Source organism: Ovis aries, chromosome 3, assembly GCF_016772045.2.
Source record: "Ovis aries strain OAR_USU_Benz2616 breed Rambouillet chromosome 3, ARS-UI_Ramb_v3.0, whole genome shotgun sequence".
NCBI classification, from domain to species: Eukaryota; Metazoa; Chordata; class Mammalia; order Artiodactyla; family Bovidae; genus Ovis; species Ovis aries.
This window is the reverse complement of record NC_056056.1, coordinates 90,570,443-90,596,977: the sequence shown is the minus strand read 5'-3', so window position 1 is coordinate 90,596,977 and position 26,535 is coordinate 90,570,443. Positions and strand designations below refer to the sequence as shown.

The 26,535-nt window shown below is 42.0% G+C and overlaps 1 protein-coding gene across 31 annotated transcripts in view; it reads left to right on the top strand.

Annotated features, from left to right (window-relative positions):
* LTBP1 (latent transforming growth factor beta binding protein 1) overlaps positions 1-26,330 on the top strand; it is a 454,253-nt gene extending 427,923 nt beyond the window's left edge. For all 31 annotated transcript variants that reach the window (XM_060412286.1, XM_042246288.2, XM_060412293.1 and 28 more), the window contains 3 exons: positions 19,900-20,022; positions 24,049-24,198; positions 25,338-26,330. In XM_060412286.1, the coding sequence (XP_060268269.1) occupies positions 19,900-20,022; positions 24,049-24,198; positions 25,338-25,519 (455 nt within the window). In that variant the 3' untranslated portion in view covers positions 25,520-26,330. The remainder of the gene's footprint in view (positions 1-19,899; positions 20,023-24,048; positions 24,199-25,337) is intronic.
* Positions 26,331-26,535: the final 205 nt, after the last annotated feature.

The following is a 26,535-nucleotide window of genomic DNA, read 5'->3' as shown; positions in this document are numbered from 1 at the left end:
CCTGTTAAGAATTAGGTACCTTCTGCTGAAGGTATGTGCTCACCTTATTGAGATTGCCTACTGCAACGATGACAAACTTCCTGTGTCCCAATAAGGACAGCTTGGTGGTGTAGTCTGGGTTCTCCAGAAAAGCAGAACCAATGGGAGAGAGTGAGATTGAGCTTCACTGACTGACTGCTAAATTCATTCATTTTAAGGAATTGGCTCACATGATTGTCAGTCAATTCAGTCACTCAGTCGTGTCTGACTCTTTGCAACCCCATGAACTGCAGCATGCCAGACTTCCCTCACCAACTCCTGGGGCTTGATCAAACTCATGTCCTTTGAGTCAGTGATGCCATCCAACCGTCTCAACCTCTGTTGTCCCTTTCTCTTCCTGCCCTCAATCTTTCCCAGCATCAGGGTCTTTTCCAATGAGTCAGTTCTTCACATCAGGTGGCCAAACTATTGGAGCTCCAGCATCAGTCCTTCCAATGAATATTCAGGACTGATTTCCTTTAGGACTGACTGATTTGATCTCCTTGCAGACCAAGGGACTCTCAAGAGTCTTCTCCAACACCACAGTTCAAAAGCATCAATTATTCAGTGCTCAGCTTTCTTTATGGTCCAACTCTCACATCCATACATGACTACTGGAAAAACTATAGCTTTGACTCTGTGGACCTTTGTCTGCAAAGTAATGTCTCTACCTTTTAATACGCTGTTTAGGTTGGTCATAGCTTTTCTTCCAAGGAGCAAGCGTCTTTTAATTTCATGGCTGCAGTCACCATCAGCCACTGATGTCACTGTTTCTGTTGTTTCCCCATCTGTTTACCATGAAGTGATGGGACCAGATGTCATGATCTTAGTTTTCTGAATGTTGAGCTTTAAGCCAACTTTTTCACTCTCCTCTTTCACTTTCATCAAAAGGCTCTTTAGTTCTTCACTCTCTGCCATAAGGGTGGTGAGGTTATTGATATTTCTCCTGGCAATCTTGATTACTGCTTGTGCTTCATCCTGCCCAGCATTTTGCATGATATACTCTGCATATAAGTTAAATAAGCAGGGTGACTATATGTATCCTTGATGTACTCCTTTCCCAATTTGGAACTAGTCCATTGTTCTATGTCTGGTTCCAACTGTTGCTTCTTGACCTGCATACAGATTTCTCAGGAGGCAGGTCAGGTGGTCTGGTATTCCCATCTCTTTCAGAATTTCCCACAGTTTGCTGTGATCCACACAGTCAAAGACTTTAGCATAGTCAATGAAGCAGATGTTTTTCTGGAATTCTCTTGCTTTTTCTATGATGCAGCAGATGTTGCCAATTTGATCTCTGGTTCCTCTACCTTTTCTAAATCCAGCTTCAACATCTGGAAGTTCATGGTTCATGTATTGCTGAAGCCTAGCTTAGAGAATTTTGAGCATTACTTTGCTAGCATGTGAGATGAGTGCAACTGTGCAGTAGTTTGAACATTCTTTGGCGTGATTATAGAAGCTGGTAAATCCAAAATCTATAGAGTGTCCTGATGCTGTGGAGGCCCAAGGGGAGCTGAAGTTCCAGGTCAGAAGCCATCAGGAAGAGCTGGTTTTGTAGAAGGAGCCCAAAGTGCAGAGGTGGTTGGGCAGTGGAATTCTTCTTAGAGGAGGGCCAGTCTTTCTGTTTTAATAAAGCCATCAACTCATTGAAAGAGGCCTACCCACTTTATGGAGGGTAATTTGATTTACTCAGACACACCAATGTCAGTGTTGATCCCATTCCAGAAACACCCCAAAACGTGATTTTTAAAAAATATTTATTTATTTTTATCTTATTGCTGCATGGCCTTTTCTCTAGTTGTGGCACGTGGGGGTTACTCTCTAGCTGGGCTGTGCAGGCTTCTCATTGTGGTGGCTCTCTTGTTGTGGAGCATGGGCTTAGCTGCCCCACAGCATGTGGCATCTTCCCCAACCAGGGATTGAACCTGCGTCCTCCTGCATTAGCAGGTGGGTTCCTTACGACTGAGCCACCAGGGACCCTTCAAAATAATGTTTGAACAGTGACATCCAGGCACTCCATGGCCTGGCTGATTTAACACGTAATATTAGCCTCAGACAGTAAAAGCGTCTGCCTACAATGTGGGAAACCCGGCTTCGATCCCTGGGTCGGCAAGATCCCCTGGAGAAGGAAATGGCAACCCACTCCAGGACTCTTGCCTGGAAAATCCCATGGACGGAGGAGCCTGGCAGGCTGCAGTCCATGGGGTTGCAAAGAGTCGGACACGACTGAGCAACTTCACTTTCTTTCTTTCATCAGCCATCACAACTGGGATTGAAGAAATCATTGAGAACCAGCTAAAGAAAATATCTGCCTTTTGTAGACCTCCTGCAGTTCCCGTTACCATCCTGTACAAACACATCCTTAAGCAAGGGCCTTTGTTTTCAGTTTGGAGCGAAGCGTGGTTCCTCCTTCTTCCCTAGATGTATGCTGGAGAAGCGCAGGGAGGAGGTGGGACAGTAAACACTCCACCAGGAAAGAGACACTGGACTTGTGAACGCGAGAGAATAAACAGGATGAATGACACAAAGGCCAGGCACAAAAATAGGGACTGTGCATGAGAAGAACACTAGAAATGAAGCCAAAATATGGGTTTTTTGAAACAACTTTGTCTTAGGCAGGTGCATTAGGGAACGCCATGAGCAAGTAAGTCACGTTCAGATTATGATCGCATCGCAGTCGTTGATACTAGCAAAGGAAACAGGCTTTGTCTCAGAGCAAGGAAAGTTAAAAGGCGGAGGTGGGGTGGACCCCTTATAAAAGGGGGGAAAATTACTCCATTTCCTGCTACACTGTTGGTGAATGAACTTGGGAGGAGTGGACTGCAAACCCAGTTCCCTGGAGCGGGAGTGAGTCAGCAGGGGTTCTGGACGCCAGCTGAGGAGGACCAGCAGGCTGAAGCTGTTGTCTCAGTGGCCTCAACAATACAGGACAGTTAAATGCGGGGGGCATTTGATGGACAGATGGAAAGTTGATAATAAGAACACGTCTGAAATTTTAGTTTGTGTATGATTTGAACTTTGAAGTATCCATTTTATTCAAAGCTTATTTTCGTAAGAGCTATATACTACATTGTAGTGGTAAGAAGGTATTTGGCCATGCTTTGTTACTGAAAATATTCTGACTAGAGGATAGCTTGCATTATGAATATAATTGCACTGATCTATTAGGATCTTCATAATGTAGAGCTAAAGTAGAGAAAATAAGACATGCACATAAAAGGAACAGTGAAAGTGAAAGTCGCTCAGTTGTGTCTGACTCTTTGCAACCCCATGGACTGCAGCCTGCTAGGCTCCTCTGTCCATGGAATTCTCCAGGCCAGAATACTGGAGCGGGTAGCCATTCCGTTCTCCAGGGGATCTTCCTGACCCAGGGATCAAACCAAATCTGATTACAAAAAGCAACACTTTTATTTTTCATTAACACTTTTATTTTTCATTAACAAGCAATCTAACTGATCTCAAATCAAATTTTTAGCCAGTTAAAACTGAAATCAGAGACTATGAATAGGCATTGAATTTTCTAGAAATACCTTTTTGGTGTTACCCTGAATTAGTTGATTTGCTCTTTAGTGAAAGCTTTACTTTCATGTATTTTAAATAAACTTTGCAGAGAGCATTTCTCTCTCTTCACTAATAGTTGAAAGGTACTGTAAGAAAATGAACTGTGCTGAGTGAGACTATGAGAACAATCACTGTATGTAACTGCTTAAAGCCCGATTCTTTGTTTGAGGTTTTGAAGTCAAATAATGGTGTGTTTACTTTGACCCTTTCCTAATTGACCTTGTAAGACAACTATGGCTAGAATAAAGCCACTGGCTGCCCATGCCTTTTATGTGCTCAGCTCATGACCAGAGCAGGCATGCCTGGCAGAAGAAGGATGAGGGAAAGTCTGTCTCCTCCCCCTTCACGCAGACAGACTGTACCTCTTACGGACTGGGAGGAAAGCATCAGGAAGTGCTTAGGAAGTGAGTTGGCATAAATCTGCAAGGAGCAGAAACTAGGATGATCATAGTTTTGCTCAGCATCAGTAACCCAGGGTCTTAAGCAAGAAATTTCAAAAGATGAGCTCATGGGGAGGCTTGAGGGCACAAGAAGGCTTTCCTTTATGCTTCTATCTGAGCTTTGGGTCTCAGTGGCTGTTGTGGACAGTTATGCTGGTTGTACACTGTTCAACCCTAGAAGTTACTATTCACAACATAATTACAGTGCCCACCATAGTAGCCAAATAAGTCACTGACAGAAGGAAGAGCTACTAGGACTGTATCTGGTTCTGAATCAGAGGGGTAGGTAAGAAGAGTCACTTCAGATGAAGATAAATGCAATATAAGAGCAAGTTATAAACCAAGAGTTACAGCGCTTAAAATAGTTCAGTTTTGATTTGCAGGTTTATTGCGTTTCCTGCAAGTAAGTGAAATACATATCTATTCCACTTACTATGTTTGTGTGTGTGCTCAGTGTCCGATTCTTCTCAACCCAGTGGAGTGTAACCCGCCAGGCTCCTCTAGTGGTACTTTCCCATTACATTAGTTACCTAGACAGTGTTCTTCAGATGATGATTCAGCAGTATATATATATTTCATAACCTTGATCTATACTTCAGGATATTAATCAAGAGACTTTTGAACGGTTCCAAAACGTAAAGCTCAATTATTTTTACCCTTAGAATTTAATAATTTAGTGTTATTTTTAAAAAAGCTTAATATTTTGAAATTTTATCCTGATTTGACTTTTGGAATATTGTTACATTTCTCTGGACCTCAGTTTCTTCAGCAGGAAAATGAATGAGGTTAGACTGTCCATGTTTACCGACAGTGCAATCAATTTCATGATTGTCAGTCGTCATCTGGAAACACCCATGTGAGCACCACATGCAGGCAGCAGTGCCCTCTGGTGGTGGTTACCTCATATTACAGCCACAAGTTTCAAAGACAGATTTCAGCTCAGTTCAGTTGCTTGTGTCTGACTCTTTGCGACTCCATGGACTGCAGCACGCCAGGCTTCCCTGTCCATCACCAGCTCCCAGAGCTTGCTCAAACTCCTGTCCATTGAGTCAGTGATGCCATCCAACCATGTCATCCTCTGTCTTCCCCTTCTCTTCCTGCCTTCAGCCTTGCTCATTCCAGTCAGTTCTTCGCATCAGATGGCCAAAGTATTGGAATTTCAGCTTCAGCATCAGTACTTCCAGTGAATATTCAGGACTGATTTCCTTTAGGATGGACTGGTTGGATCTAATTGCAGTCCAAGGGACTCTCAAGAGTTTTCTCCAATACCACAATTCAAAAGCATCAATTCTTCAGTGCTCAGCCTTCTTTATGGTCCAACTCTCACATCCATACATGACTACTGGAAAACCCATAGCTTTGACTAGGTTTGCTTTGTCAGCAAAGTAATGTCTCTGCTTTTCAATGCACTGTCTAGGTTGGTCATAGCTTTTCTTCCAAGGAGCAAGTGTCTTTTAATTTCATGGCTGCAGTCACCATCTGCAGTGATTTTTGGAGCCCCCCAAAATAAAGTCTGTCACTATTTCTATTGTTTCCCCATCTGTTTACCATGAAGTGATGGGTCTGGATGCCATGATCTTAGTTTTCTGAATGTTGAGTTTTAAGCCAGCTTTTTCACTCTCCTCTTTCACTTTCAAGAGGCTCTTTAGTTATTCATCGCTTTCTGCTATAAGGGTGGTGTCATCTGCATATCTGAGGTTATTGATCTTTCTCCTGGCAATCTTGATTCCTGCTTGTGCTTCATCCAGCCCAGCATTTTACATGATATACTCTGCATATAAGTTAAATAAGCAGGGTGACAATATACAGCCTTGAGGTACTCCTTTCCCGATTTGGTACCAGTCCATGTTTCCATTACTGGTTCTAACTGTCGCTTCTTGACCTGCATACAGATTTCTCAGGAGGTAGGTCAGGTGGTCTGGTATTCCCATCTCTTTCAGAATTTTCCACAGTTTATTGTGATCCACACAGTCAAAGGTTTTGGCTTCAATAAAGCAGAAATAGATGTTTTTTTCTGGAATTCTCTTGCTTTTTCTATGATCCAACGGAATTTGGCAATTTGATCTCTGGCTCCTCTACCTTTTCTAAATCTAGCTTGAACATCTGGAAGTTCATGGTTCATGTACTGTTGAAGCCTGGCTTGGAGAATTTTGAGCATTACTTTACTAGTGTGTGAGATGAGTGCAATTGTGCGGTAGTTTGAGCACTCTTTGGCATTGCCTTTCTTTGGGATTGGAATGAAAACTGACCTTTTCCAGTCCTGTGGCCACTGCTGAGTTTTCCCAATTTGCTGGCATATTGAGTGCAGCACTTTCACAGCATCATCTTTTACAATTTGAAATAGCGCAACTGGAATTACATCACCTCCACTAGCTTTGTTCATAGTGATGTGATGCTTCCTAAGGCCCACTTGACTTCGCATTCCAGGATGTCTGGCTTTAGGTGAGTGATCACACCATCATGGTTATCTGGGTTATGATGATCTTTTTTGTATAGTTTTTCTGTGCATTCTTGCCACCTCTTCTTAATATCTTCTGCTAGGGCCATACCATTTCTGTCCTTTATCGAGCCCATCTTTGCATGAAATGTTCCCTTGGCATCTCTAATTTTCTTGAAGAGATCTCTAGTCTTTCCCATTCTATTGTCTTCCTCTATTTCTTTGCATTGATCACTGAGGAAGGCTTTCTTATTTCTCCTTCCTATTCTTTGGAACTCTGTATTCAAATGTGTATGCAGAGTTTTCTTCTTTGCCTTCTTCTTTTCTTCTTTGCCTTTAGCTTCTCTTCTTTTCTTAGCTATTTGTAAGGTCTCCTCAGACAACCATTTTGCCTTTCTTTTTCTTGGAGATGGTCTTGGGGATGGCCTCCTATATAATTGTCTTCCCATTATTTTGCAGTCTAATAGAAAAAATATTCTGCTTAGGATTGTAGAATACGTAAGCTCAAAAGGACCTTAGAGATTAACTAATCTTCTTTTCTCATTTTACCAATTAAAGTAGAAAAGTTAGATGAATACTGGACTTTAAAGAAAAAAACTTTTTTCTTATTTTTTTAATTGGGGTTAAATGCACATGATGTGTTTTATAGTGAGTAATTCAGTGGCATTTAGTATATTCCCTATGTTGTGTAACCTCCCCTTTTTTAAAAAATATGTATTTATTTTGGCTGCACTGGGTCTTAGTTGGGACACACGGGATCTGCAGTCTTCGTTGAGGCATTCTAAGTCCTAGAGCAGCACATGCGATGCAGTTCCCTGACCAGACATTGAACCTGGGCCCCCTGCATTGGGAGTGCAGAGACTTAGCTACTGGATCACCAGGGAAGTTTCTACCCTTCATTCTTAAGCACACACATAGCTCAAATTTTAAAAATAATTCTTCCTTGGTTAATGCAAAAAAATAGAAAAAACAAAATGTATTCCTTCCATGTAATGTTTGTTTTTCCTAATTGTTGACTTCTCAGATTGTCACTTCAGAGTGGTACTTAATAAGAAAGGAGGAGATGAAACGGTTCATATGTCCTTCCAGTTGGAAAAATATGAAATAGATCAGCTTAGAAAAATTAACATGTTGAACTTTTCTCCCATTTGCCTGTTGATTGTATTGTCCAGGCTTATCTCTTATCAAATTTTAGAAGTTATGTCATTGCTCATATTTCTTGAGATTTCTTGAGATTGTCTCAATGCAAGATATAATGTTTTATTTCCAAAGTCCTATTTACTTAGAAATGGGGGGAACCTTTCATGCAGGCCTTCATAAGAAATTCATAAGTTATCAATCATTATTTTAAGGTATTTATGTGTGGCATCATTTAATGCTATTACAAGTCTATAAATGTTGGATCCAGGTTTTAGAAATTATTTCTAAACGGAACCTCCATTTTTTTGGCATTCATACCCAACAAATCTCTGTCTCCAGTTAGAGTCTGGCTACATAAACAGCAATGTGATGGAAAACGCTGAGAGTGACTCCACTTGGAAGGCGCAGCACTAGGTGAAGGTTGGGGGTGGAAGAACTTGATTGGTCTAAGGCCTGTGAGTTTCCTTAGAGCCTTAACATTCACAGGAGTCCCGCAGAATACAAACCCTGCCAAGACTTTAGACTTCATTACTTCCCTGTCCTCGACAAGTACAGTTTAATTGAACATTAAGCAATTTGATCTCTTTCACCTAATAAATCGAGCAAATTCAATAAACATAAATCCTGCTAATGATAAAGCTGACTCTGGTGGGGCTGAGCTCATCAGCATTCATGGTTATTACTCTCCCTGGAATTACAGTCACAGATGCTTATTACCAAACTGAGTACTCACCTGATGCTTACAGTCTTAGGAATGTATTTAATAATTTTCTTCTCAGGGTTTCAGAAGGGCAGCTGTGGAATAGAAAGATCATGGTTTTGCAGACAGACTAAGAGTCAAATCCTTCAACTAAGCTAGGACAGTTTTGCTGTAAACCTTAGCTTTTTTTATTGGAAACAAAAGGAGCTAATTACAGTTATTGCATACGATTCTGAGATTCAAAGGGAAAAGTGTGTGATTCTGCTTCTCCGGCAGTCCATTGGTTAGGACTCCATGCTTCCGCTGCAAGCGGTATGGGTTCAATCTCTGGTCATGGAACTGAGATCCTATATGCTATGCAGTGTGACCAGAAAAAAAAAAAATAAAGGCTAAAGAGTGTGCAAAAGTATATAGCACCTGGCACACCAGTGCCAAAATAATAGTGCACATTAACTAACTCCCCTCACCCTTTTTTTTTTTTGACTGTCCTTTAGCAGAGGTCTGTAGCAGGCAGTGTTTACATAGTCTTTTCATTTTCCCGAGGCTTTCTTATCCACTTTATATGCCTGGGACTCTGAGGTACCATCCCTCCTCTTCTTCACCTGGCTGACCCAGTTCCTGTAGATGCTCACCTCCAAGGTAAAACCTTCCCCAGCTCTTCCTGACTGACTCTAGGCACTGCCCCTTCTCCATGCATTATTGCATATGTCAGAGTCCTGTTATTTTATCCTTCCTGTTCCTCCCAAACCCCATTCTGCCTGATAATATTCTCAGCCTCTGGTTGGATGAGTGAGTGAGTCAATCACTGAATGGAACAATAAGTTTCCTTTAATGCTGCTAAGGCAGAGGACCATAATCTATGTTCAGCAGATAAAGCTCAGAGAAAGGTTTCCAGTCCAAAGAACAGGAAGCAGTAGGACTAGAACTCAGGGCTTTTGACTCCGGGTCCTTTCTCTTTTTAGGATACCCAGTTTTCTCTCCCAGCTCAGCAGGCTTTGACATCAGAAGAGCAGGGTTGCTGCCTGTTACGCAGGCACTCTTGGTAAGCGTTTACTCTCTGAAAATGAGCATGAGCAGGCAGATGTCTTAACTCCACAAGGTGTGGCACTGCCAGGATAATCCTCTTCGATGTTCCTTCCTCTGTCCTCAGTATTGGACAGTATGTTCTGTAAATGGTCAACATTTATCTAATTCCATAGCTCTTACTAATTTCAAAGAAATTAGTAAGCTGGCTGTACAGCTGGCTCAGCAGCCATTAGGATAAATCTTCATTCTCCCCATCTCCTTCCTCCACATCCTGGTGTGTGTGTGTTCCAAACACCATCATCAATTAATAACGTGGAGGCGTGTAAGAAAAACACCTGGTCTAGAAATATACGACCCACTTTCCTTTATGAGTATGGGTTAGCCCTTCAGTTCACTTCAGTCACTCAGTCATGTCCAACTCTTTGCGACCCCATGAACTGCAGCACGCCAGGCCTCCCTGTCCATCACCAACTCCCGGAGTTTACCCAAACTCATGTCCATCGAGTTGGTGATGCCATCCAACCATCTCATCCTCTGTCGTCCCCTTCTTCTCCTGCCTTCAATCTTTCCCAGCATCAAGGTCTTTTCAAAAGTCAGCTCTTCGCATCAGGTGGCCAAAGTATTGGAGTTTCACCTTCAACATCAGTCTTTCCAATAAACACCCAGGACTGATCTCCTTTAGGATGGATTGGTTGGATCTCCTTGCAGTCCTAAGGACTCTCAAGAGTCTTCTCCAACACCACAGTTCAAAAGCATCAATTCTTCAGCGCTCAGCTTTTTTCACAGTCCAACACTCACATCCACTGGAAAAACCATAGCCTTGACTAGATGGACCTTTGTTGACCAAGTAGTGTCTCTGCTTTTTAATATGCTGTCTAGGTTGGTCATAACTTTCCTTCCAAGGAGTAAGCATCTTTTAATTTCATGGCTTCAATCACCATCTGCACTGATTTTGGAGACCCCCAAAATAAAGGCAGCCACTGTTTCCACTGTTTCCCCATCTATTTCCCATGAAGTGATGGGACCGGATGCCATGATCTTTGTTTTCTGAATGTTGAGCTTTAAGCCAACTTTTTCACTCTCCTCTTTCACTTTCATCAAGAGGCTTTTGAGTTCCTCTTCACTTTCTGCCATAAGGGTGGTGTCATCTGCATATCTGAGGTTATTGATATTTCTCCTGGCGATCTTGATTCCAGCTTGTGCTTCCTCCAGCCCAGTGTTTCTCATGATATACTCTGCATATAAATTAAATAAGCAGGGTGACAATATACAGCCTTGACGCACTCCTTTTCCTATTTGGAACCAGTCTGTTGTTCCATGTCTAGTTCTAACTGTTGCTTCCTGACCTGTATATAGGTTTCTCAAGAGGCAGGTCAGGTGGTCTGGTATTCCCATCTATTTCAGAAGTTTCCACAGTTTATTGTGATCCACATAGTCAAAGGCTTTGGCATAGTCAACAAAGCAGAAATAGATATTTTTCTGGAACTCTCTTGCTTTTTATGATCCAGTGGATGTTGGCAATTTGATCTCTGGTTCCTTTGCCTTTTCTAAACCCAGCTGGAACATCTGGAATACGTTCATGGTTCATGCACTGTTGAAGCCTGGCTTGGAGAATTTTGAGCATTACTTTACTAGCGTGTGAGATGAGTGCAATTGTGCAGTAGTGTGAGCATTCTTTGGCATTGCCTTTCTTTGGGATTGGAATGAAAACTGACCTTTTCCAGTCCTGTGGCCACTGCTGAGTTTTCCAAATTTGCTGGCATATTGAGTGCAGCACTTTCACAGCATCATCTTTCAGGATTTGAAATAGCGTAACTGGAATTCCATCACCTCCACTAGCTTTGTTCTTAGTGATTCTTCCTAAGGCCCACTTGACTTCTCATTCCAGGATGTCTGGCTCTAGGTGAGTGATCACACCATCGTGATTATTTGGGTCGTGAAGATCTTTTTTGTACAGTTCTTCTGTGTATTCTTGCCACCTCTTCTTAATATCTTCTGCTTCAGTTAGGTCCATACCATTTCTGTCCTTTATCGAGCCCATCTTTGCATGAAATGCTCCCTTGGTATCTCTAATTTTCTTGAAGAGATCTCTAGTCTTTCCCATTCTGTTGTTTTCCTCTATTTCTCTGCATTGATCACTGAGGAAGGCTTTCTTATTTCTCCTTGCTATTCTTTTGGAACTCTGCATTCAGATGCTTATATCTTTCCTTTTCTCCTTTGCTTTTCGCTTCTCTTCTTTTCACAGCTATTTGTAAGGCCTTCTTAGACAGCCATTTTGCCTTTTTGCATTCTTTTTCTTGGGGATGGTCTTGCTCCCTGTCTTCTGTACAATGTCATGGACCTCCATCCATAGTCCATCAGGCACTCTGTCTATCAGATCTAGTCCCTTAAATCTATTTCTCACTTCCACTATATAGTCATAAGGGATTTGATTTAGGTAATACCTGAATGGTCTAGTGGTTTTCCCCACTTTCTTCAATTTAAGTCTGAATATGGCAACAAGGAGTTCATGATCTGAGCTACAGTCAGCTCCTGGTCTTGTTTTTGCTGACTGTATAGAGCTTCTCCATCTTTGGTTGCAAAGAATATAATCAGTCTGATTTCAGTGTTGACCATCTGGTGATGTCCATGTATACAGTCTACTCTTGTGTTGTTGGAAGAGGGTGTTTGCTATGACCAGTATGTTCTCTTGGCAAAACTCTATTAGCCTTTGCCCTGCTTCATTCTGTACTCCAAGACCAAATTTGCCTGTTACTCCAGGTGTTTCTTGACTTCCTACTTTTGTGTTCTAGTCCCCTATAATGAAAAGGACATCTTTTTGGGGTGTTAGTTCTAAAAGGTCTTGTAGATCTTCATAGAACCATTCAACTTCAGCTTCTTCAGCGTTGCTGGTCAGGGCATAGACTTGGAACTGTGATATTGAATGGTTTGCCTTGGAAATGAACAGAGATCATTCTGTCGTTTTTGAGATTGCATCCAAGTACTGCATTTCAGACTCCTTGTTGACTATGATGGCTACTCCATTTCTTCTAAGGGCTTCCTGCCCGCAGTAGTAGATATAATGGTCATTTGAGTTAAATTCACCCATTCCAGTCCATCTTAGTTCACTGATTCCCAGAATGTCAAGATTCATTCTTGCCATCTCCTGTGTGACCACTTCCAATTTGCCTTGCTTCATCAACCTAATATTCCAGGTTCCTATGCAATATTGCTCTTTACAGCATCGGACCTTGCTTCTATTACCAGTCACATCCACAACTGGGTGGTGTTTTTTGCTTTGGTGCTGTCCCTGTACTCTTTCTGGAGTTATTTGTCCACTCTTCTCCAGTAGCATATTGGGCATCTACCGACCTGGGGAGTTCCTCTTTTGGTATCCTATCATTTTGCCTTTTCATACTGTTCATGGGGTTCTCAAGGAAAGAATACTGAAGTGGTTTGCCCTTCCCTTCTCCAGTGGACCACATTCTGTCAGACCTCTCCACCATAACCCGTCTGTCTTGGGTGGCCCCACACGGCTGAGTTTCATTGAGTTAGACAAGCTGTGGCCTATGTGATCCATTGGCTTGTTGTCTGTGATTGTGGTTTCAGTCTGTCTGCCCTCTGATGCCCTCTCAGTGCCTACCGTCTTCCTTGGGTTTCTCTTACCTTGGACATGGATTATCTCTTCACACCCTCCAGCAAAGCGCAGCCGCTGCTCCTTACCTTGGACGCAGGGTATCTCCTCTTGACTGCCACCCCTGATCTTAGGCATGGGGTAGCTCCTCTCGGCCGCGCTCCTGACCTTGCATGTGGGGTAGCTCCTCTTGGCTGCTGCTGCACCGCGCAACCATTGTGCCTTCAGTTCAGTCGCTCAGTTGTGTCCGACTCTTTGCGACCCCATGAATCGCAGAACACCAAGCTTCCCTGTCCATCACCAACTCCTGGAGCTCACTCAGACTCGCATCCATCAAGTCAGTGATGCCATCCAGCCATCTCATCCTCTGTCGTCCCCTTCTTCTGCCCCCAATCCCTCCCAGCATCAGAGTCTTTTCCAGTGAGTCAACTCTTTGCATGAGATGGTCAAAGTATTGGAGTTTCAGCTTTAGCATCATTCCTTCCAAAGAAATCCCAGGGCTGATCTCCTTCAGAATGGACTGGTTGGATCTCCTTGCAGTCCAAGGGAATCTCAAGAGTCTTCTCCAGCACCACAGTTCAAAAGCATCAATTCTTTGGCACTCAGCCTTCTTCACAGTCCAACTCTCACATCCATACATGACCACAGGAAAAACCACAGCCTTGACTAGACGGACCTTTGTTGGCAAAGTAATGTCTCTGCTTTTAAATATGCTATCTAGGTTGGTCATAACTTTTCTTCCAAGGACTTCACCTTTATTTGAAAATGATGCACTTGAAACTTCAGAGCACTCGGTTTTCAGCCTTGATGTGTGGAGAACAAAATACAGCTTTTTCATCATTTTTAATAGCAGCTGAATTTAATCTGCCTCAGTCAAGAGCCTTCACCTCCCAGTGTCCTCACGTGCCAGAGTGGCATTGTGACATGTGACTGTCCAGACCAGCCCTGCAGATGTGTCTGTCAAAAGTAATGGAGATTTCCTGCCAGGATATGTGCTTACTATTGCTGTAGACAGTGGGGGCCTCAGATCTCCTGGCTCTCGGGGGCAATTTTTTAAGTTTTCTTTTTCCAATTTAAAATTAAAGCGGCACCATGTGTCATGTGAATCTGCCATGCCAGGGAAATGAGTGTGAGCCGTGGCCTGGATCTTGTTTAGGCCACGTGGGGGGTGGTGGCCCACACCATCCCATGTGTGTCACTCAGAGCTCTGATCAAGAGCTTAACAGCTGTGCCTACTGAGGTGAGGAGTGCAATGAGTGGGGCTTTGCTGCTGCTGCTGCTAAGTCACTTCAGTCGTGTCTGACTCTGTGCGACCCCATAGATAGCAGCCCACCAGGCTCCCCTGTCCCATTCTCCAGGCAAGAACACTGGAGTGGGTTGCCATTTCCTTCTCCAATGCATGAAAGGGAAAAGTGAAAGGGAAGTCGCTCAGTCGTGTCCGACTCTGTGCAACCCCATGGACTGCAGCCTACCAGGCTCCTCCACCCATGGGATTTTCCAGGAAAGAGTACTGGAGTGGGGTGCCATTGCCTTCTCTGGAGTGAGGCTTTGAGGTGTGACTATTTCCACTTCTTCTTTTCACATTCATGTGCGGCTAGATCCCGGACGAACAGGTATAGTGTCCCCAAAACGGCATTTGCAAAAAAAAAAAAAAAAAATCCTTACCATCACAGTTAGGGAATCCAAGGTTAAGATTTATTTTGTTATATCTTGACAAATAATTGTCTATTTGTCTAAAAATGATTTTCAAAAAACAGCCTGCTTTCTTTACTTTGGAGGTCTTATTTCGATGAGACCTCCATAGGTACAGATTGATTTTTTTCTCGTCAATCTGTATCAATTTAATTATTAGACCAGTCCAAAGAATTCAAGAGGGGCAGTAGGAAAGTTTTCCCTTCCCCAGCAATGGCTTTTTACCATAAAATTTTTAATTGAAATATATAAAATGAAAAAGGTTATTCTTTAAAAATAGAGAGTAAACAAAGCAATCCAGATCATAATGTGACTCTCTAGAGATGGTACATTGACTTTTCATAAAGTAGTGGAATAAAATTTTGCTTGTGTTCATCATAATAAAAAAGAAATGAGTTTTCCCTTAGAAAGTACACGCTCGCCCTTTGCATTTAGCCCCAGACAACTAGATGGTGCTTAACTAGGTGCTTAATTTGTTGTTGTTGTTTTCCAAATCTGTATTTATGTGGTTGTGCTGGGTCTTAGTTGCATCCTGCTATATCTTCGATCTTTGTTGCACCATATGAACTCTTAAGTAAGGCGTACTCTTAAGTACCCTGCTTAAGTAAGGAATATCTTGCAGACGGAAAATGACTTTAGGGATGAAAAAAATCTGTTCATTTTTACATGTTGAACTGGATGAAATGGCAGCCAAGAGATTCGCATGGGTTCCCATCAGGAGTTGTGGAAATGCAGAGGTCTGCTGTTCCTGGGCTCCATGCCCTCAGCCAACCACAACTCACTGCCTCCCCAAACTGGACTGTAGCCATGACTCAACCCTAGGGATGAACAAGGCGAAGTACCTCCAAGCTCGATGGGTTCTGGTTGTGGCTTGGGATGCTCAGGGACCCAGCATATGTTAGAAAGGTGCATGTGCCCAGATCTTGAAGGTGATGCCTTACCCAGGACTCGCTGATATTCCAGTTGGTCCCTTAGAAGATAAAGAGAAACCTGCTGGCTACTCGAGGCATTCCTGAAAGGTTCAGGCATACACTAACAACTGCTAAACATCAGTTTTCCCTCTGTATTATGTGTTCTATTGGTCTGGTGTTAAAATGTGCTGTTGTTCATACCTTATCACTGTCTAACCAAGTGATTACAATTCCCCAGGCAGTCATTGGTTGTTGAGATGAAATGCATGAGGACGTCTTTCTCTGTTTACTGAGTTGGAGTTTCCCTGCATCTATTTAAGAATTCTTGATCTTGAAACAATATCTAAAACAGCTAGAGGCTGTGCTTTCATTGCTCTTAATTTCTTGTGCAATTCTTAGACCATTGACAACTACCTTTGCAGTTTTGCTAACACTAAAATCTCTATTAATCATTCTGTCATTGACAATCCTCATTTACTTCCAGATGTTCAGCAGGGCCTTGAGTGATTTTTACCTAAAGAGAAAAACCCATAACCTCCATTTTCTTGGTTCTTCAGAATTCAAGAACAATTAACGTAACATCTCACTTTTTAAAATACCTGGTTTTTGTTTGGCTGCACTGGGTCTTAGCTGTGGCCCGTGAGGTCTTTGACCTTCCTTGTGGCATACGGGCCCTTTTAGTTCTGGTAGGCAGGATCTTTAGTTGTGCCATGTGAACTCTCAGTTTCAGCATGCGGGATGTAGTTCCCTGACCAGGGATGTAATCCACACCTCCTGCATTGGGAGTGTGGAGTCTTAGCCACCAGACTACCAGGGAAGTCCCTCATCTCATTTTTAACACAGAGGCAAATAGGAATTATCCCCATGTGACAGATGTGGAAACTGAGACTCGCTACGTTGCTTTCCAACTGCTAAGCTGGAAAGTGAAGTAGCATAATCAGAACTTGTGCTCCTGCTTCTGCCTTGGAAGCCCATGTTCTTTCCATTACCCCCTGTTCGTGTCAACCTTGACCCTGGCCAAGAATGTGTGCAACGGGAGAGGCAGCGTGGATGGATTAGAACAGACCCATTCATGCTCCCAGAAAAATAACTCAAAACGCATGCCCCAGTGCTGATGGGGCTGCAGCTCATCTTCAAATACAAAAGAGTACGCCTAACACAGAAGTGATGTTTTGAAAACTGACCAGAACTACCTTGACATCTGGCTTGTTAATGTGTTAGAGAAAGTGAAGCAGCAAAGGACAGTAAGTTCTAGAAAGCTGAGAGAAAAACACGTGTCCAGCAATGGAGGGAAGGAGGATGCAGCAAACACCAAAGGTCCCCCCATCCACATTACCATCCTCTGCTTCCCTTTGCAGCCTGGGTCACATTCAGAGCCCTTCTTATGGACCACTTGGTGGTCCCCAAACACAGCTCACAGGTTGCTTTTGTGATGCCTTTGGATTTTTGTTGTTGTTCATTTGTTAAGTTGGGTCTGACCCTCTGCGACCCCATGGACTGCAGCACACCAGGCTTCACTGTCCTTCACCATCTTCCGAGTTTGCTCAAATTCATGTCCCTTGTGTTGGTGGTACTATCTAACCATCTCATCCTCTGCCACCCCCTTCTCCTTTGGCCTTCAGTCTTTCCAGCATCAAGGTCTCTTCCACTGAGTTGGCTCTTCTCAGGTTGCCAAAGTATTTAGAGCTTCAGCATCAGTCCTTGCAATGAATATTCAGGATTGATTTCCTTTAGGATGGACTGGTTGGATCTCCTTCCAGTCCAAAGGACTCTCAAGAGTCTTCTCCAGCACCACAATTCCAAAGCATTAATTCTTCAGCACTCACCCTGCTTTATGTCCAGTTCTCACATCCATACATGACTACTGGAAAAAACAGTGTTGACTATATGGACCTTTGTTGGCAAAATGAAGTCTTTTCTTTCGAATACGCCCTCTAGGTTTGTCATAGCTTTTCTTCCAAGGAGCAAGCATCTTTTAATCTTGTGCCTGCAGCTACCATCTAGAGTGATTTTGGAGCCCAAGAAAATAAAATCTGCCACTCTTTTCATTTTTCCCCATCTATTTGCCATGAAGTGATGGGACCAGAGGCCATGACCTTAGTTCTCTGAATGTTGAGTGTCAAGCCAGCTTTTTCACTCTCCTATTTTACCTTCATCAAGAGACTCTTTAGTTCCTCTTCCCTGCCTTTGGGTAAGTGCTTTTTAAAATCCCAGATAGCTTCTATGAAGTAAATCCCGCTCATGAAGTACTACCTTTCCCAGGATGCTGTTCCTAAACATCCCATAGGAACAGAAGTCTGTTCCTCCTCCACTCCTCCCCCCATTTGATCCCTTCCTTTCGTGATGTTAGATGGTGAGAGCTTGGAGGGTGGAGGCTGCATGGTCTAGGGGAAAAGCCACAGGCTCCAGACCTGACCGCCAGGTGCTAGAGAGGAGTGTGCTGCTCAGCCATCTCTGGACTAGGCTTACAAAATATGAACACGAATTAATTTTAATATCTACTCTTGATCACAGCTGTTGCCTGCGTATAAAATCTTGAGTCTCCCTTTCAGATGTACAACAAATGTATATAAAAAGACATGAGAGAACAGGAATGACCTCAGCGTGTCAAACTTGTCAACATTTCTGCGATCTTGCCCTCACAGGGAAATCCTTTATTCTTCCCTTTCAGACTTTAAGCAGAACTGACAACCACTTGTGTTCTCTTTGTTTGAAGCTTTATTTTTGCGAGTCAAGGGTCTTTTTCCAGGTTTAGCTTTCTCCTTAATAAAATTAACACTTCTCATGAAATGATTTCATGGAAGAGCGCATGGGAAGTCACGGTGGGGCGGCGGGGAGGGGGCGTTGTGTCCTGGAATGCTTCCCACCAGGAGAGTTTGTAAGAAGGGACAACCATAATCCTGCCATCTCTGATGGTTCAGGGTCTTTTCTGGCTTTACACTCCCTTCTTTCACTTTAGGAGAGAATGTGTAGGTGTGTACACATAGGCATGCGTGTGCACACACAGCCACACACCTTTGACCCCTTTAAGGAGAGGTGATGGAAGAAAGCCTTGAGAATTCACCCTCTTGCCTCAGTGCTTTTCTTTAGTTTTGTTACAGAAAGAAGCAAAATAGAGGAAAACTCCTTCAATCTGTGGTCCAGGCAAATGTAGCGGCTACCTTAGGTGGCCGCCCTAAGAGTGTCCAGCCAGTGCTGGGGCTGGCTGAGCCGCAGCTCTCAGTTCTGGTAGAGCTGTTGATGTCTGGGGAGCCTCAGAATTCTCACCAACTGCTAGATGAGTCCTCAGGCAGTATAGTTTTTGTAAAATGTGCATTCAGAAGATGAGGCTGTCTCTTCCAAAGCCTTCCTTTCTAGACCTTCTGAATAATTCTGCTCCACCATACAGGAAAGAGCCTGGGGGACCAGGAAATGCAGTGAAAACGTGATCACCTCATGACAAATGGAGGACCGAGATCCCATGTGCTGGGTGGGCCATGGAGGAGGGAAAATGGCCTCAAGGAGTGGTGACTGCAGATGAATTTAGCTAAGGTGCAGAAAAGGCAAGGATGGGGTTACAGAGGAGCTGAGATAGGCGTAGGAGAGGAAGAAATATTATGTTATTGGTTAACTCCCTGCTGGACTGAGCTCAAGTATGGTTCTGCCTCATACCAGCTGTCATTTGACCACTCCGTGTCTTCTATTTCCTATTGGTAAAATGTGGATAATAGTTTTTCATAGGGTGGTGTAAATACTTTAATGAATTAATGTTTTAAGTACTTAAAACAGTAGCTGGCACAGAGCCAACATTATACAACTATTAGCTATTGTTACTAGAGCCATTACTTCATTATCACTGTTATAATGCTCACTATTATGATTAAGGACCAGGTCTTGAGTAGAGAAGTATAATCATAGCCACTAAATTCAAATGGTACTTAGTAGCATCCTTGCTTGGTTGTGTCTCATTTTTAGATCACCAAAAATGCATTTTTTTTTCCTGTTTCCAGTGAGTGGGCCAATGTGTATTTGTAAGAATGACTGCTTTATACATTTAAAATGTTTTGATGAAAACACCTGATGGGTTCAGATAAAGCCATTCTTCCAAAGGCTTGCTGCACTCTCTGATGGTTCGATTTTTCAGTTCTTTCTCTCCTGGGATGCATTCTACCAACTGTTCAGCAACTAATGGCATCGACTGTTCAGAATCTTAATTGTGCTGAAGAGTATGAGTCATATGTGGGTGTGCAGAGCGCCTATGAAGGATACTGAGATGGCCCAGGGTCGGGGGTGTGCGTGGGAGGCAGGGGTACACGGCGGGTGAACGCACCCTCGTGTGAGCAAACAGTGATGGTGTGCCACGGTTGTTGTCGTGTCCTTCGCAGACGACTATGCCCAGCTGTGTAACATCCCCGTCACGGGACGCCGGCGGCCGTATGGACGGGATGCCTTGGTTGACTTCAGTGCACAGTATGCTCCCGAAGCTGATCCCTACTTCGTCCAGGACCGTAAGCAACAATTTTTTTAGTTACTCTGAAACTAAACTGTGGTTTTGAAGTTTAGTCAGTGGTTCTCAAAATGCAGTGCCTGGGAACTTGTAAGAGATGCAGGTCTGTGGGTGATGCTGTAGACCTGAATCAGGAACTAGGGTGAGACCCACCCTCTGAGTCATCCTTATGGATGCCCAAGTTTGAGAACCACCGGATCATATTACGAGTCTCACTGCTAGGAACACTGTATGTTTATTTTCTTTACAGAAAATCATCTTATAATTTCCACGACAAAGTCATTTCTTTACTCATGAAGTGGTGGCCTAGCTTAAGGGGCACAGTTTTCCTAATAGTTTGGTTGTATCTTTACAAGCATTTAAATGGGAAGTAAAACAGTTGCTCTCTCCTGGTCAGAGATGAATTTTTAGAATTCATTTGTGAGGGGGTTTACTAAGCGAGAAATGATGATGTGTGATGGCTTTTCCTGGATTTGTGAGCAGAGTTTAAACGTGAGGTGGGATGTGTATGTGTGAACCCTGTTCCCATTTAGAAAGTAAATGCCTGAAGGTGCCACCAGAGTGTCCTGGAGAGGGGAACCACACAAGCTAAACGTGTCTGTGGGAGAGACCAGAGCCTGCAAGTAACAGATGAGTTATGTGAAGTCTGACAAATGGGATGGTAAAAATTGCAGTATCAGTAGACAGGAGGCGGTCTGCCTTCCCGAGGGGACGATGGCAGTACATTCCAGGCGCCTGGCCCACACCCTGCAGCCCAGAGTGCTGACACTATAAAATACGAGGCCGCTCTTTCTTATCACCTGTGCGCATGGCAGACTAGCCAGGATCTGTGTCCTGAGAAGCAGTATGAGCTTCATGGCTGCCTATGGAGCTGCTTCTGTTCCTAGTCCTAAAGTGTTTCCCTCCCTCCTTTCTTTCCTGTTTTTTGAAAGGTGCAGTATGTTGATCCCTCAGCTGACCTAAAACTGCTTTAAAATTTCCATTCAAACAGCATGCTATTAAACCAGCGAGGTTGGGTCTTCTAGATCTGAGTGAGTCTAGAGCATTGGCAGCATGCAGAGGGCCTCTGGTGCCCTTGCCCAGGTCTCCTCTCCTGGTAACCACTATCCTGCCTTCTAACACCTTAGATTATTTCTTTTAATCAACCACAGATAACCATGTCCTCCTTCAAGAAATATGCTTAAATACATTGACGGCTCTAAGACTGGGCACTTATAACTTCTACATTTCTGTGTATATGTTATAGGTCAGTAAACATTTACTTTAAAAAAGAAAGGGAGAATAAATATTAAAATTGAAAGAAAGTACAGTTTTGCCTGCCTGATAAATCCAAAATAACAGGGTAAATCTATATGTAACTGACACAATCTCATGCTTGTGTGTGTAGCCTCTAATACCTTACAGTTCAGATGCCACGAATTTTAATGTTGAAATGTTCTGCCTTAGGTATTGGCTTATGTACCTTTTTTTTTTTTAAATAAATGCTGTCATTGCTTTAAAACATTAAAACAAAATCCATTACAAATGTTAGAAAATAAACACAGTGGTATCAGATCAATTTTCTATTTAGCAACATAGGAAACTACGATGCAGTTCCAGGGCCCCAGCTTTAACTATGTAATGGCCTTTAAAGTTCTTATGAATTACAGAGAAACAGCTCCTCTTTCTCAGCCCAGGATCACAGGTTGTTTGCCCCTGCTGAAGACAGGGTAGGTAGTAAAAGAGAGGCTGAGATTTCTACCAACCTTGTGATCCACCCTGTCCTGTCTTTCTGTTTAAAGTTGAGCCAATGACTGGTGTTACCTTAAGTTAGAGATCAACTTTCCTTATGGCTGACCAGACAGTAAAGTTGTGGGCTTTGCATACTATATAGTCTCTTTTGCGGCTGATATTCAGCTCTGCTCTGCTATTAGGAAAGCAGCCACAGACAGGTATTAGTGAACAGCTGAGGCTGTGTTCCAGTAAAATTTGTTTATAAAACTAGGTAGCAAGCACGATTTAGAGAAGGGGCTGTGTGCTTTGCTGGTGTTTCGGAGTCCTGTACAAGTATTTTGGGGAGTCTGTTTAATGTGTGTGTAGGAGTTTCAAATTTTAATTTCATGTTTTAATTTCCGTAATAAAAATATTTTTTACTAAAGTTAAAATGATTTTGCTGTGATACCTGGACTTTGAAGTATGTCCATAGTCTTGTCAGTATTTCTCAAATTGGCTTTCAGGATCTGCTGACAGTCTTGATGGCTAGTTGTATTTCGTCTCACTTTAATTTTTAAAATGGCATGTCATAGATGTATTACTCAGTTTTTTTTCATAATATTTCTTAAAAGTTAATTTGTGCATTATAGGAAACCAAAAAACAAAGTCATCCTTAGTCACAAGCAGTTTACTGTTTGTGTCCTTTCAAGTCTCATTTGTGTGTTTATACAACTAAGCATCCATTTTTAAGTAATTAAAATCATAGTTATATATCATGCTTTTATACATGCATGAATATTTATCAATGTCCCAAAGCTGAGCAGTTTGATACACTATACCAACTCAATCTGGAAAGAAATATATATAAAATCTTGCTACTCTTGGTAAAATTTTCAGAAAAGACAAAAATGGCAATAAGTTTCTAACTAATGATATTGGCAGAGGTATGAATAAAATCCTGCTTTCCCTTAATGTTCAATTAAAGACAAGATAAAACAAGGTACACAAAGTATTAATATTAATGCTTCTAAAATGATTCATTATCCAATCTAAACTATTAAAGTATTAGCAAGGGGGTATACTTCCATTGAATTAATGACAATGTAGTCTTACAGTATAGCCAAGACATGCACACACATGCATCCCTCCCTTTATACTTCCTTCTGCCCCTATGCTGCCACTCCAATGAACAAGTCCTGATGTACATTTCTGAGACAGTTTAACAATTCCAATGAAATTATATACTGGCTAACTCACTAGCTCTACTTTTTATCCCACATTGTTATCTCAGGACACGTAAAAAGGCATGTCAATGTATGGCAAAAAACCACCACAATATTGTAATTAGCCGTCAATTAAATTAATTAAAAGCCTATGCTGTAAAATGTTAGACCTTACAGCTGCATAAGCAATGTTTTGCTGCCCCCTGCAGTTCCACTGGAGAATTACTTCAAAGGCCAATTAGTTCCAGCCCTAGGGAGATATTTTTTTTTCTTCCCCCTGAAAGTTAATCCACGGCAGTAGCTTCAGGAGCAGGGGAGAGGATGAAAGGCCACATGTTTCGGGGTCATCATAAATTTATATTTACAACTTTCCTCTCTATAAAGAGAACTAAAATATTCTTAACGCCTGGTTACATTGCTTTTGTATTGCTAAACTGGCTCTTTCTCTCTTTAAACTGATTCAGAACTAAACAAGAGCGTCTTTGTTTTCTTAAGTTTTTGGGTTTTCTAAATAGAAGTATGATGTATTTTTCTATCAGGATGTTTGGAGTCCCTTTAACTCACTTTAGCCTTTGATCCCCCAAGGCCCCTTTTGTAAGGCTCCTTCTAAAGCCAGGGCAAACAAACAGACCTTATTAAGGCAAGGCCAGCCTGGCTTTTCTCTGCTCTTGGAACACGCAATCAAACAGCGCTGCCTCCAGTGCTCGTGCCTCTTAGCAAATACCTACGCTGATCATGAATTCCATTGGTTCCATCCTGAAAGATGTTTTGACGTTTGCCCTACTGAGAACTTGGGAGACTTGAAATCTTATACAAGATGTTAACTAAAGGAAAAAAAAAACAAACAAACAAAAAACCTACTAGCTGTATTATGTGATTTTGATTCAGAACATCAGAATTCAAAATGTGGGGCTAATCTGTACAACATACTAAGTTTGTAACACTATAAATGCTTAATATCATGTACAAATATATCCGCTTAAATTTCAATGCTATCTTTAAGGTAACTGGAAATATGTATGATGAACCATAACCTTCAGATCACGTTGTTTTTAAAAATGGTGTTAAGAGGATGAAGATTTGTTCCTTGCCTCCTGTTTGTTCCCTTCCAGGTTTTTTAAATAGCTTTGAGGAGTTGCAGGCTGAAGAATGTGGCATCCTCAATGGATGTGAAAACGGCCGCTGTGTCAGGGTGCAGGAAGGTTATACCTGCGATTGCTTTGATGGGTATCACTTGGATATGGCCAAGATGACCTGTGTCGGTAAGAACCATATGTATCTGATGGGAAATTATCCTTTTCCTGAGATGCCCTGTGGCTGGACATCATATAGTCTAGTACACTGAAGATTTGCAGCGTTTCAGTTTGGGAAGAAGAGAAAAATTCTGGAGGTGGATGGTGGTGACAGTTGCATAACAATGTGAAGGTACATACCACCACCGGACTATCCACTCAAAAATGGTTAAAATGGCCAATTTTATGTTCTGTATATTTTACTATGATTTTTAAAGAAGTACTTAAGAATTCATATAAATGGTACCTATGGAGGAAACACCAGAACATTTGGGGTAATTACTTAGACTCTTTTAAATTGAGCTTTTGACTCAGAGGCAAATAGTGTTTTCCCTGAACAGCTGATGCCAGCATGAGGGACATACAGATGAAAAAGAAAATACTTCCATTTTGGAGAAAGTTTTTTTTAAAATAAAACTCTCATGTAGCCTTCTCTTTTACCTTTAAAAAAACAGTAAATGGGTTTTTTTTCCCTTCCTGTGTAATTGATGCTGTGTTCCTGAGCCTGCTGGCCTCCATGCTGAAAGACCTTTGACTTGCAGGGTTGTTTTTTGTTTTTCCTATTTTTGTGGCTGTTTTTCTCCCTCCTATAGTTTTCCCACTTCAATTTTGTTAGTCTCAGTCTGTGGTGGTCGAAAAATAGGTAACCCAGGTTGTTACACGTGTTTCAGGGGCATAAAAGACTTTCTTTCCTGTGGAAAGAAATCTAAGAAAGTAACCTAAGCCTTGAGACCAGCTTCTTGGAGGCTCTGTATTTCTCTTGACAACCTAACTGCTCTTCCACATCTGCAGAAAGGGATTTAGAAGTAAGATAGATAGTTCTTCTAGTTTTCTTGACTATAAAAACTCAAGCTGACAAAATGGTCCCTGTTATGTCAAATAACAGGGAAAGAAATTCTAGAATCCCTTGGATACTCACCTTTTTGCGATCTAGAAAGTCATATTTACCTTGCATAAACAGACAGTAAGAGGAAAGACTACGCAGCTTACCATGGAGAGAGCACGGAATAGCTGGCTGTGTTTAGGCAGGGCCTCAGGTAAGCTGTTGAGTGTTTCTCCTCCCAGAGTGATAGGAGGAGTGCTTACCTCCGTGGTTTGGTTTATTGCAGATGTCAACGAGTGTGATGAGTTGAACAACCGGATGTCTCTCTGCAAGAATGCCAAGTGTATCAACACCGAAGGGTCCTATAAGTGTGTGTGTCTGCCGGGCTTTGTACCTTCTGACAAGCCAAACTACTGCACTCCATTGAATACTGCCTTGAATTTAGAAAAAGACAGTGACCTGGAGTAAAAGAGAAGCTAACATAACCTAAGCCTGTATACTCTGCACTGTGTAAAGGAGAAAGAGAAATGTATTATACTTCAGACATTGCACCTAACCCCAAATGCTGGAAATACGGAAACATCATGGAGTCGTATATCCTCAGAAGAGAAAGGATTCAGTGTGAGCCTGAGTGGTGTGACAGACCAAATGGACATTTCTCTGAAAAACAAAACAGTATATATAGTCTGTTCATATGTAAAATTTAGTGGAAAAGAGGCAGAACAGTGCTGTTATTTTAAACAGAAGGTTGTATTATTATGTTTTTGTTTTGATATTTTTTACTATTGCTTGATTAAATCTGGCATTTAAATAGTGGTGGAAATATTTTATAAGATTTTCATTTTGTGGTTATGCAGTTCCTTGGCTATTGTTTCTTTATCAAATGTCAAGTGCAAAAGTCTTCGATAAAATATTGTTTAAACTGTTATAAGTAATGTTACACAGGGTTATGCTAGTCCAGGTCTGGAAGATTTTTAAAATCCAAATTGTCCTGTGGAGCAGGCAGTGATTGTTTCAAAACTTTTATACACATTTGGAGAAAAGGACTTTATATTTACGATGTGTTGTCTGATTTTAATGTCCATTCTTAGCCAAGCTGCTAGTAGGTGTTAATTGGATCCCTTTCCTACATTGAAATTGAAGAGCTAATGAATGAGCTTATGTTAGTATTGTAATGTATAAAGTAGGACCAGCAAATTTTTTAAAAAACTTGATGATCCCAAAATATTTACCACTGTATGTTAAAAGCAAAATAAATCACCATTTTTTTTTTAGAAAATTTCTACCTCAGAGTTATGTCAATGAACATATGCATACCAGCCATCCACCCCACCACCAATGGTCTTTTATGAATGTGGAGTCTTTTCCAGGTTAATTATTAAATTTGTTATATACTGTTACGGGTGGAATTGTGTCCCCAGAATTCATGTTAAGTCATGTCCCCTCAGTACTGTAACTGTATTTTTAAATGAGCTAAAGACCAT